This window comes from Mus musculus, chromosome X (assembly GCF_000001635.26).
Source record: "Mus musculus strain C57BL/6J chromosome X, GRCm38.p6 C57BL/6J".
Classification (NCBI taxonomy): domain Eukaryota; kingdom Metazoa; phylum Chordata; class Mammalia; order Rodentia; family Muridae; genus Mus; species Mus musculus.
The window spans coordinates 9,948,694-9,960,864 of NC_000086.7; the positions used below are offsets into that span (position 1 = coordinate 9,948,694).

Sequence of the window (12,171 nt, forward strand, 5' to 3'; positions counted from 1 at the left end):
AATAATACACATAAATAATTTTATACTAAAGCATACTTATATGAAAATGTTTTTAAGAGAAATCAATCAGTATAATGGTCCTTTTTTTTCTTTTTTCTTTGTTTTTTTTTGTGGGAAGGAACATGGTTTTGAAAATTCCATGGCTTTGGCTACCATTGAAAACACCTGTGAAGAGCTCACAAAGAGTCACCGCAGAAACACATCCGGTACACCCTCCATAGCGGTGTCTGGCACCTCACTCTCCTCAGGTGGGTAGTTATAATACATGCATCATACTAAATGTACTTAAAAAAAAAGACTAGACCAGGTTGAATTTCCTGTGTTATATGGTATTGAGTGGATGTTTTAGACTTGAGAAAACAATCATCCATGGTAGTAATAGGCCAATACAAAATCATTTTCTGAAGGTGGTCCCAAGGAATGCCTTGGGCCACTCCATTTATAAAAACTTTACTTGTTGAGTATATAGCTTTGTCATAAGTCATTGTGAAGGTTCAAAGCTATACCAGATTATCAGTACAGAAATACAGAAAATACAAATAGTTCTAGGGTGCATTTGATTTGACAGGTAATAACTCTCAAGGATCAAGGGAATAGTTCAGTCTATAGAATGGTTGGATAGTCCATGTACCCAGACACATTTTTTTCATCCTTTAAACTAGAATTACTTGTAAGAAGCTTAGCCCACTCTGCTTTTTATTGCTGGAATAAACCCAATGAACAACAGCAGTTTGGAGAAGAAAGGGTTTATTTCCTTACATAGCTCATAGTCTCTCATGAAGGGAAAGCTGAAACTAAAGCACAGACCATGGAGAAGTGTGGCTGCCTTACTCACTTGCTCCTCATGGTGTGCTCAATTTGCTTTCATATACCCCAGCACCAGTTGCACAAGAGTGGTACTGTCCACAGTGATCCATGTCTCACGGGCTTACTGACAGGCCAATCTGATGGAAGCATTTTCTCAATTGACAGTAACAGCAGAAAGGGAGTGGGTGGGGTATACATGGGAGGGTTTGAAGGGAGCAGAGGGAAGGGGAAAATTATGTAATTATACTCTAATTCCAATATATGAATTATTAAATACATTATTACAAACATAACTAAGTACAATATCATCTCATTTTTATTTGTTTTTGTTTTGTTATGTTTTTCAAGACAGGGTTTCTCTATGTAGCCTTGGCTGTCCTGGAACTCACTCTGTAGAACCAGGCTGGCCTCAAACTCAGAAATCTGCCTCCCAAGTGCTGTGATTAAAGGTGTACACCACCAATGCCTGACAAATATCATCTCAATAAAAGGAATTCTATGATACCTTAAAGAAAAAAACTAGCAGCACACATATTAAAAATATTAGTAAGAATTTTATTCATATGAATATTACTTACATTACAGTTTATTACCTATAAGAAAATTCTTCAGAGAAATATATCATCATTGTAATGTTTATGTGTCATATATTAAGCTAAATTCATAATTAAACCTTCAATATTAAACCATTATGTGTTGCTCAACGACATTATCTTCCTGTAGCCCAAGGCTAGATTCTAGCTTGTAACTTGAATTTCAAGGAAGCTGCTTCTAGGCCGCAGGCTCCCAAATGGTTTTTTGTGTGCATGGTTTTGCATGTTTGTGGGTGTACCCACTTGTGTGGCACTGGGGAACAGAGCCCTCAAAAATGCATGTTCTCAAAAACAGGAAAGTAGCCCAGCAAGATGATGTAGTGAGTAAAAGCACCTGCTGACAAACCTGACAACCTGTGTGTTCAGTTCCCTGGGGCTCATGTGACAAAAGGAAAGAACCAACTCCCAAAAGCTGTCCGGTGATTTCCACCTTGTGTCATGGCACACATGGTTGCAAACGTACCCTAAATAAGTAGATAGATATAGTTTCAAAAGAAAAAGACTGTAAAGAACTTCACCTATTCAATGAAAATATATTAGTGCAACCTAGAAACTAACATCATAAGGTCAATTTCTACTGCATATCTTCCAGAACTGATCATTCGGTGTGCACTCTGTCAGGCACCACGCTAAGCACTTCATCACTGCATTTGCCATTACAAACTTAAGTATTTGATTGCTCTTTCCAGTCTCTCTCCTCTATAAGCAGCAATATTCGTCTCAGCAGGACTTTAGAACAGAAGTATTCTGTGCAAGTAAACTGCCCTGACTTGGTAAGCTGTCTACAGCATTGTTGAGAAGCACATCATTTATTGACTGATACTTTAAAGACTAGTATCAAGATGTTCTATTGACAAAGGAATGTTCAAGTAACTAATGAAATCAGAACCTCTTTCTATAGCCCTTCCCTTTTGCAGGAAAGGAAGTCATATCATTTAAAATGGAGATCCATGATTGGTTGACTTCATTTTTATGTCAAATGTGCAAGCACAGTAAATATTCAAAAGTGATAATTTTTCTCATGAAGCTTAAAGGTCCAATCTATGCACAATTTTATTATTTAGGAAGGAGTAAATCAGAATCTTTAAACAGCTTAAAGCTACCCTTGGATTTTATAACAGAGCACTTAACCCCTGTGATCAAAGGCCAAATGAACACAGATGTGTTCGTCTTCATACCAAGGCAATTTTCAAAACACTATAAAAATTTAACTATGTTAATGTAAAACAGCATGAAGTTTATGAGCCTGGATGTGGTTTCCATGACACTGTATTTGTATTCTCTCTCTCTCTCTCCCTCTCTCTCTCTCTCTCTCTCTCTCTCTCTCTCTCTCTCTCTCTGTGTGTGTGTGTGTGTGTGTGTGTGTGTGTGTGTGTGCGTGTGTATCTGTCTGCATATTGTAATATTGAAACATTTTCAATGGAAATGCAGAAGGATGATGAAGTAAGCTGATTCACATCTGCATTTCGTATTTCTCCCTCCAGAGCGGAGTCGATCTGAGGTAGATTTGAGTGAGTCATTTGCGGAAGACTTAGAGGACACTTCAAGCATAAGAAGCAGATCTGTCCCTGGGGCTTTAGACAAAGACTTGGTAAGTTGGATGTAGAAGAAAGTTCAATAACACATGGAAAGGAGAGCATGATCTCGCTTCAAGCACTTACACTGTTAGGTAATAAGTTTAGAGTAAAATAAAAACATACAGTGTATCTTCCTGGTAGTTTTCACTGTCAACTGTAAGAGAAACTAAAACAGTATACTTACAAAACTAAAAACAATACTGCAAGTAAAATTACTTTATGAATATATACATATAACTTAAAATAATATAGTCACTTGGCAATGTGTTAAAATGCATTAAATGAATGAAGTAAATAAAATAAATAAAATTTAATATAATATATAATATGTATTATATAATATATGATATATGGTATATGATATATGATTGCTATATGTTATATTAACTATAATCTATAACCCATATTCTACAATCTATAATCCATAATCTATAATCTAAACATATAACATAAACTATACAAAATTAATAATTGTATAATACATATACATATGTTGGTAACCTTAGCTAAGGTTGGTGGTGGTGGCACATGCCTTTAATCTCAGCACTTAGGAGGCAGAGGCAGGCAAATCACTGTAAGTTTGAGGCCAGCCTGGTCTACTGAGTGAATGAGTTCTAGAGCTCTTATACAGAAGACTCCTGCCTCAAGAAAAAAAAATAAATACATGAAATAAAGTAATATTATATTACAACAATATACTTTAAAAAATTCTAAAACTGTGTTTAAAAAAGCCAAAAACTTTGGATAAAATTCTAGTCATGCCTATAAAATTCTACTTTGAAACTGATGAAAGCCATTTAAATATGATTTCAAATATTAAATATTAAAATTCTCAGTATATGCCATTTTAAATGTTGATAGTATTAATCTATTTCAATTACAACTTAGTAGACAACGTGGATTCTCACTGCCATTATTAGTTAATAATATTCTTGAGGTTTGAAACATATGTAAGACAAAATAGAAATGTTTTTATAAGTATTAAATTTTGCAAAAATATGAAATAATACTTGTATGCTCAGAAACACCTGGATAATTTAGTAATAAAATCTACTAGAATTGACAATAGAATCTACTTACTGGATTGTATCCAATGGCTTTCTCAACCTGCTCTCTTATACACGTCAGGCCCACGGTGAATTGGGCCCTTCCACATTAATATAAATCAAGGAAGTGCCCCCACAGGACAATCTATTAGGGACATTCTCTCTTCTGATTCTCTTTACCCAGATAATCCTAGCATGTGTCAAGTTGCCAGAGAAATAACCAGAATAATGGGCATTATAAAGGAAATAACACTGAAAATGAAATTGTAGCTTTTCTCTCTAGGTTGTGATTTTTAATGAATGAATTAATTAATTAAGTTTTTAATATCCTAAATGTTGCCCTGCCCTCAAGTACCCCCTTCACAGAGTCCCTCCCCCCTGGGGGCCCTCCTCCTCCTCTGAGAGTGTAGGACCTCCCTGGATATCCTCCACCCTGGAACATCAAGTCTGGAGGGTTAGGCGCATACTATCCCACTGAGGCCAGATGAAGCAGCTCTGTTGTGCCAGCTGTTGGAGGCCCGCATGGAGACTGAGCTGTACATCTGCTACATATGTGCCAGGGGCCTCATTCCAGCATGTGTGTGCTCTTCGGTTGGTGGCTTAGTCTCTGAGAGCCCCCAAGGGTCCAGGTAGTTGACTCTGTTGGTCTTCCTGTAGAGTTCCTATCCCCTTCAGGCCCTTCAGTCCTTCCTCCTATTCTTCCATAGGGGTCCCTGAACTCATTCCACTGTTTGGCTGTGGGTCTCTGCATCTGTTTCAATCAGCTGCTGGGTGGAGCCTCTCAGATGACAGATATGCTAATCTCTTTACTGCAAGCACACAAGTATCATTACTAGTGCCAGGGATTGGTGCTTATCCATGGAATGAATGGGTCTCAAATTGGGCTGGTTATTGGTTGACCATTCCCTCAGTCTCTGCTCCATTTTTGTCTCTGCATTTCTTCTAAACAGGACAAATTTTAGATTAAAAATTTTGTGGGTGACTTGATGTCCTTATCTCTTCACTGGGAGTCCTGCCTGACTACAGGAGGTAGCCACTTCAGACGCCATATCCCCACTGTTATACATCTTGGCTAAGGTTACCAGCACTGACTGCTGGGAACCTCCCAGATCCCAGATCTCTGACACTAGATTCTCCCCACCCCCTGACCCCTGGCAGCTACAGATTTCTAATTGTTCTCCTGGCCTTCTGGCCCTTTCTCCCCACACCTGATCCTGAACCCCCATTACCTTCTCCATCCCTTCTCCCGCTCAGGTCCCTTCCTTCCTTTGTCTCCTATGACTGTTTTATTTCCCCTTGTAAATGAGATTCAAGCATCCTCACATGGGCCTTCCTTCTTGTTTAGCTTCTTTGGGTCTGTGGGATATTATGGATATCCTGTACCTTATAGCTAATATCCACTTATCAATAGGTACATACTATGCATGTCCTTCAGGGTCTGGGTTACCTCACTCGGGATGATATTTTCTAGTTCCATCAATTTGCCTCTAAAATTCAAAATATCCTAATTTTAATAGCTGAATAGTATTCCATTGTGTAGATGTACCACATTTTCTGTATCTATTTGATTGAGGTACATCTAGGTTGTTTCTTGTTTCTGGCTATTGCAAGTAAAGCTCTGTGAACATAGTGGAGCATGTATCCTTGTTGTATGGTGTAGTATTGTTTGGTATATGTCCAGGAGCGGTATAGCTGGGTCTTCAGGTAGAACTAGTTCCAGTTTTCTGAGACAGTGCCAGATTGCTTTCCAGAGTGGTTATACAAGTTTGCCCTCCCACCAGCAATGGAGGAGTGTTTCCCTTGTTCCACATCCTTGCCAGCATATGCTGTCACTTGAGTGTTTGATCTTAGCCATTCAGATGGGTTTAAGGTAGAATCAGCAGTTCATTTATTTTCAGATGATGAGATCCTATATGTAATAAATCCTAAATGATATAAAACTATGATATGACTATAGTCAATTCGTCAAGGTTTTAAGATATAGGATTATTTAACAATCCAATTATATGGTACACACTATTAGTAAACAGCTGGAAAATCAAGTTGTGAATGTAATCCTAACAGTAACATGAAAAGTACTTGAAAAATGTAGGAAATGAGTGTAGTTTTGAATATATAAGGTGTACTTTGTGACTTAAAAAATATTGAGCTAAATTAGAGGCCTGAATAAATGGCGAGGTACTCTGTTTATAGTTTAGGAAATTTCATGTTTTTTAGGTTAAAAACTCCTTCCAGGTTAATCTATGAATTCAATACCAATCAAAACTCAACTAAGATATTTTGTAAAACTAGACATGAGAATTCTGAAATTCATATTAACATGTCATTAGCCCAGAACAAAAGTAGTTACTCTTGTGTGTAAAAGGCTCTAAGGCTAAATGATTAGTTCATTATATTAATCTTTCTATGTTCCTGCATTCATGGACGCATTTCTGAACACACCCCATGTCATATGGATGCTTGAAATTTTTCATAATCTATTTTCACAAGAAAGTAAAGAATCATGAAGACTCAAACGCTGTGTTATAACTGCTACACAATTGCACAGTCAAAATAGGAAGCATAAGAAAACATTAGCTGATACAATAGTAAGGATGTTTCTGCCACACTTTAAAGAAATATATAGTTTGAAAGTGTCCAAGATGAGAAATAAATAATAATTCACACCTAGAAACATTAAAATCAAAGAGTATCAGATATAAGAGAAATTTCTTTTAAATGCATAGAAATTAATGTTATTTTATACAAATAAACAAGAATCAATTGATGACAATTTTCTATGGTAATACTGAGTTCAAGATGAAAACAGTAATATTGTGAAAGTATTGAAAGAAAACTATTTTAAACCTAGAACTTTAAAAAAAAATCCTATTTAAAGATAACATGGCCTCTAAGACTTATCAAACAAAAGCCCACATTGAAAACAGTTTAAAGTTAAATATACTTATGAAAAGAAAGAAATCTTGGAATGGTTGCAAAACATTTTAAAAACAAATGTTATTATATAAACTGGTAAAGCTGTACTAATGGTGTTAAGATCAAAGAAGCAAAAAAAAATACATATATACATTAAACAAGTCTTAAAATTCTTTTTTTAAAAAAGCATACCAGTGAAGATCACTGATCTTATAGAAGTTATGTTAAACATCAAAAAATTAAGTTAAATAATTCATAAATTTTCATGGTAAAAATATTCTACTAAGCAATTATTCACATAAGGAAGAAATGATAACAAAGAGATGGTGGTAGAGAGAGACTGGAGAGACGGGGAGAGTTTATGTGAGGGAAAGTGTGTAGGGAAGGGTGAGTATTATTTAAAATACCTTAAGCATATTGTCCAAATTGGATCACTTTAGAGACCAAGGAGGCAGGAATTAAACCCATGTCTATGGCATTCCAAATTTTATGTTCTTTCCATCAAGCAAGCGTTACAAGGAAAAGACTACCAGCAATGCCCTAACCCTGTCTACTCCTTTGATTTGGTAATTAAGATGAACAAAAGCCTAAACCTGAGAGGTGATTTCTCTGGTTTTCCTTGATTTTCTGAGTATCTGTGAAATAAATCTCTGTCTTTTTTCATGTAAAAGAAAGCTTCCTATGATAGAAATAAACTAAGGTGTTATCTTTTCCATCCTTTCCTAGAACTCCTTAGAAGACACTGAAGACGGTGTTGACTTAGTGTCCTCCAGGTTTTCTGCAAATACCCACAGTCTGGCAAGTGGATTGTCAACTGTAAGCATTCTCACAGAATCTTTTTTTCTCTTATTCATTCCCAGCACCTTTTCAAAAGAGATGGTAAGGTGTGATTGTATGTCCAATCTATTTTAGATTCCAGCTTGCCCTGTGCCCTCACACCAACTTACACTCTATTTTGACTCCTGAATTCTTCCTTCTTTTTCCATGATCTTCACACAGCTTTGGAACTGGCTTAATTCCCATTTTATAAAGAACTGGATAAGAGGAGTTTGAAGACTCCCAGCTCAAAGAATTAAATGGTGTAAGAAATAGAAAAATGAATTACCATGATATGACCATTGATAGTTGCATGAGCCATTTGGGTACTCCAATAAACATACTCAATTGTTTCATAAATACCCAAAGAAATTCTTAAATCTCTTCATTTTTTTAAATGTAATATCCAGTCATCTCAAGTCTATAGATTTTTCCAGTTCTGTTGATAAGCTTCCCTCCTACCATTCTCTCGGCACTGCAACTCTGTCTACAATACTGTCAACTATATTACTACAATACATGTCTACTCAGCTTTCTATCCTATTCAAAAAACAAAACAAGCAAGCAAACAAACAAACAAACAAACACCCCTCCAGAGCATTTCACTGTCTGCAGAGAAAACTCTGTACTTACCTTGTCATTGTATCTACCTCTTTAACTGTGCATCCCTTTGCTGCTCTGATTTCTGTGCGCTAATACGCTTTTTCTTTTGCTCATTGGATGGCATCCTTAAAGAACTCCCAAGCAGGATCTGATAGGAAGAGGAGCTACCTAAATGTGCCTGATGCCGATTCAGACACTGTGAGTTTTCACCTTTGTCATTTCCGTCTTCCCAACTGTATTGCACACGTTCCGTGATTTGGCAAATATGGTTGGATGAGAAGTTTCATCTGTTTTCTGACTTGTACCCTTTGGAAGGGATTCATGAGCTAACATGTCTGCAGGATTCCAGTTTGTTAAATGTCATGATCTGAGTACTGGGCAAAAGACATGTCCTAAAAGGCAATAAGCATTCCCATTTAAAGTCACAACCATATCTTGATTAAAAAAAGGGGGGGTTGTTAGTAGTAAAATTGTCATAACTAGTTTACATCCTCCTGAGTCTCAGATTTTGTAAGTTCTTAAATTTTCTTCTAATCCTAGGGACCCCACATCTATCTTTGATCATGTAGCTACAGAGGGATGGGCTGTATTGAGAAAGTCATTTGTAAGAGGAGACATTAAGCTGTGATCTATAGTACATTTCACTAGAAAACCAGAGCTTTCCTCCATAGCATGCTATTCCTAACAAATTAGTGAGCCAGAGTTTCTCCTTATGTAATATGGATGAGGGTAATTCATAACACTATCAAGACTTGAAACATGGCATGGTCCATGGATCAACACTACTATAAAAGCTTAGACACCAAACTTTCTCAATTTATAGAGCTCCTAATGTTTCTGTTATTCTCTCATGTAACTCCTAGGTTAAAATAAGGTCTCATTTCCCAAAAACTTAATAATCTATTTTGAACTTAATAACTATTTGAAAACAATAATTCAGGTAAACATTTTATTCTGTTCTTAAGTTGTTCTGCTACTTACTACTCATAGGATCAGTGTACCTGCTGAGTACTGTATAGTATGCCAGATCTTAGAATCTCAAGAGCTATTGCCATGTCTACTTGCCATTCAACATTAATATTTTGTTTCTCCATTTTGAGCTTGATTCATTGTGTTTGAGAAAACTCAACAACCTTTTGGCTCTGTCTCCTAAGCTCACAGATGATGGACATGTTCCACCAGTCCTGGAATGAATACACACACACACACACACACACACACACACACACACACACACACACATATGTGTGTGTGTGTGTGTGTATATATATATATATATATATATACACATATATACACATATATACATACATATATATAATTTATATATGTATATATATGTATATATAATTTGCTTTAGATTGAAGAAATTGTTAAAAGCTCAACATATCACAAATGGGAATCCATTGGAAATATAAAAAATAATATTAATAATGACACAACAAACTGCTAGTTAGTACCTTGCCTCTTCTGTGTAGTGTCTGATGGATGCTGTGTTTCCCTTTCAAATCTTCAATGATATACACATGAATTTACAATGGTACCCTGGGATATAAGCACACATAATTTGGGTCCTTAAGTTTTAGATATCTGTCAAAATATTAAAATGTCAGACTATTCCAGACTTAATCTTCATTTAAAAATGATCCTCAGGTAATTTATTATGTAATTAAAGCTTAAAATTCATGTTGCATTATTTTAAGAATAGGAAAAACAAATTCAGTTACTTATTGGCTTTCTAAGAAATAGCTTGTATGCAATTTTAGAGTTCTTGGATTATTGTTACCTTTGACTTCAGCTTAAAAGAGATTATGAGCTAAGCCAGATAGACCCTGTTCCTTGAAGAAATACATCATATTTAAAATACAAAGTCCTTCATAAAACAATAACAATAAAATCCATTCATAGACAGGTAGACAGACATATAGTAAGATAAATAGATAGAAAGATACATAGATATGTTCATATATCCACACATGATTTATAAATTCATATATCCAGATATGATATATGACAGATAGATGTTCCATATATAGCTTTCATGCCTACATACCTATCTTTTAAAACAAATCCCAAATCTCAGCTATTTGTACTGCTATGGTCCTTGCTTCTCTGTGGTGAAAAAGAAGTTATGAAACTACTGCACCATTCACAAATGTTACTGGTCTTTTGTGTCCATCATGTTACTACGATAGTCTTTGTTTCTAGCACTGAATAATAATGCTGTATTGACTTAAAATATGCATCTCAGGTTACAAATATCTTGACAAAAATCTTTACTCATCCTTATAGAATTTTTTATGTTTTTGGTTGAGGCACTTTAATTTTTTGGTGCTATATTTTGCTCATTACTATTCCATGGAATATCAAAGCTATAAGTCATGGACTATCTATGTAGCCACACAGCTACAAAGTTAGCCTTGTGAGTATTGAATGTCCTGCCATACCTTTATTAAGGCTGCAGCTGTGGTTCCTCCAGGAGTGACAACATTCACCATTTGAGTGTAGAGAAACACACTTTTATGTTAACTCATAATAATGAGTGAACTCTTCTTTTTCCTGATCATTAAATTCTAGATGTTTAAACACATTGCACTCAAGTCTAGCAGCAAAAGGCAGATAGTGACAGGGATAAAGAAACAAGATTATATTAGAAATCACTAAATGACTCCATACTCACTACAAGACATAAAAGATTTCAGCTAACCCAAAGGAGATGCTTCCTCTTTCAGCAAACGTCCTGCCTCCTTTCCTAATGGATCTACATGGGGTATTCTTCTCGGGTTAGAATTGTATGTACCAGAAGCAAAACAAGCAAAGCTAGTGACTTGCTTTCTTCTCTGGCTTTGGACTCCCCTGCTAGTTACATAGAACAGCAATGAGAATTGATTAATGGGGGTGGATTCTGTGACTAGAGCTTTAGAATAGCACTGAGCCATGTCTACCATCTTTTTTTTCCCAGACTAGCCTTAACAGCATGATGAGTGTTTACAGTGAAACGGGAGACTATGGCAACGTGAAAGTCACCGGTGAGATCCTTCTCCACATCAGCTACTGCTACAAAACCGGCGGGCTATACATTTTTGTCAAGAGCTGCAGAAACCTGGCCACAGGAGATGAAAAGAAACAGAGGACAGATGCGTAAGCACGGAGGATGCCCCTCTACTGTCTCCACAACTGCCTTCTCTGTCTGCATGCACACTTCCTTGTCAGCAGAGGTTAAAGATTCCTTCAATTAAGAGCTCGTCTGAAGTCTAAAGATAGTGTTTGTATCTTTGGTTACTTGATTTGAAAGAAGCCATGATGGAACAACATTATGAGCTAACCAGTACCCCGGAGCTCTTGACTCTAGCTGCATATATATCAAAAGATGGCCTAGTCGGCCATCACTGGAAAGAGAGGCCCATTGGACTTGCAAACTTTATATGCCCCAGTACAGGGGAATACCAGGGCCAAAAAGGGGGAGTGGGTGGGCAGGGGAGTGGGGGTGGGTGGATATGGGGGACTTTTGGTATAGCATTGGAAATGTAAATGAGTTAAATACCTAATAAAAAATGGAAAAAAAAAAAAAAGAAAGAAAGAAGCCATGACATGATTCAGGAGTAACAAACTTGTAGCTTGCACAGAGGCCACTCGTGGTGAAGGCAAGCTGATTGTTTAAAAATGTTGCATAATTTAATTACATTCTTTCCCCTCTTAAAATTCCCAGATCACCCCTATGAACTTCATGTTCTTATTCTCTCTCAGAAAAAAGATAGTGTCGCACGCACACACACACACACACAAACACACACAAACACAAACAAAAAACAT

General features: G+C 36.4%; 1 protein-coding gene across 18 annotated transcripts in view; it reads left to right on the forward strand.

Annotated features, from left to right (window-relative positions):
- Sytl5 (synaptotagmin-like 5) overlaps positions 1-12,171 on the forward strand; it is a 251,243-nt gene that overhangs the window by 201,072 nt on the left and 38,000 nt on the right. For 16 of the 18 annotated variants that reach the window (XM_017318467.2, XM_011247463.3, XM_011247469.3 and 13 more), the window contains 5 exons: positions 119-248; positions 2,885-2,991; positions 7,666-7,755; positions 8,491-8,556; positions 11,321-11,499. In XM_017318467.2, the coding sequence (XP_017173956.1) occupies positions 119-248; positions 2,885-2,991; positions 7,666-7,755; positions 8,491-8,556; positions 11,321-11,499 (572 nt within the window). The remainder of the gene's footprint in view (positions 1-118; positions 249-2,884; positions 2,992-7,665; positions 7,756-8,490; positions 8,557-11,320; positions 11,500-12,171) is intronic. The other 2 variants (XM_011247473.1, NM_001290728.1) reach the window with 1 other exon arrangement.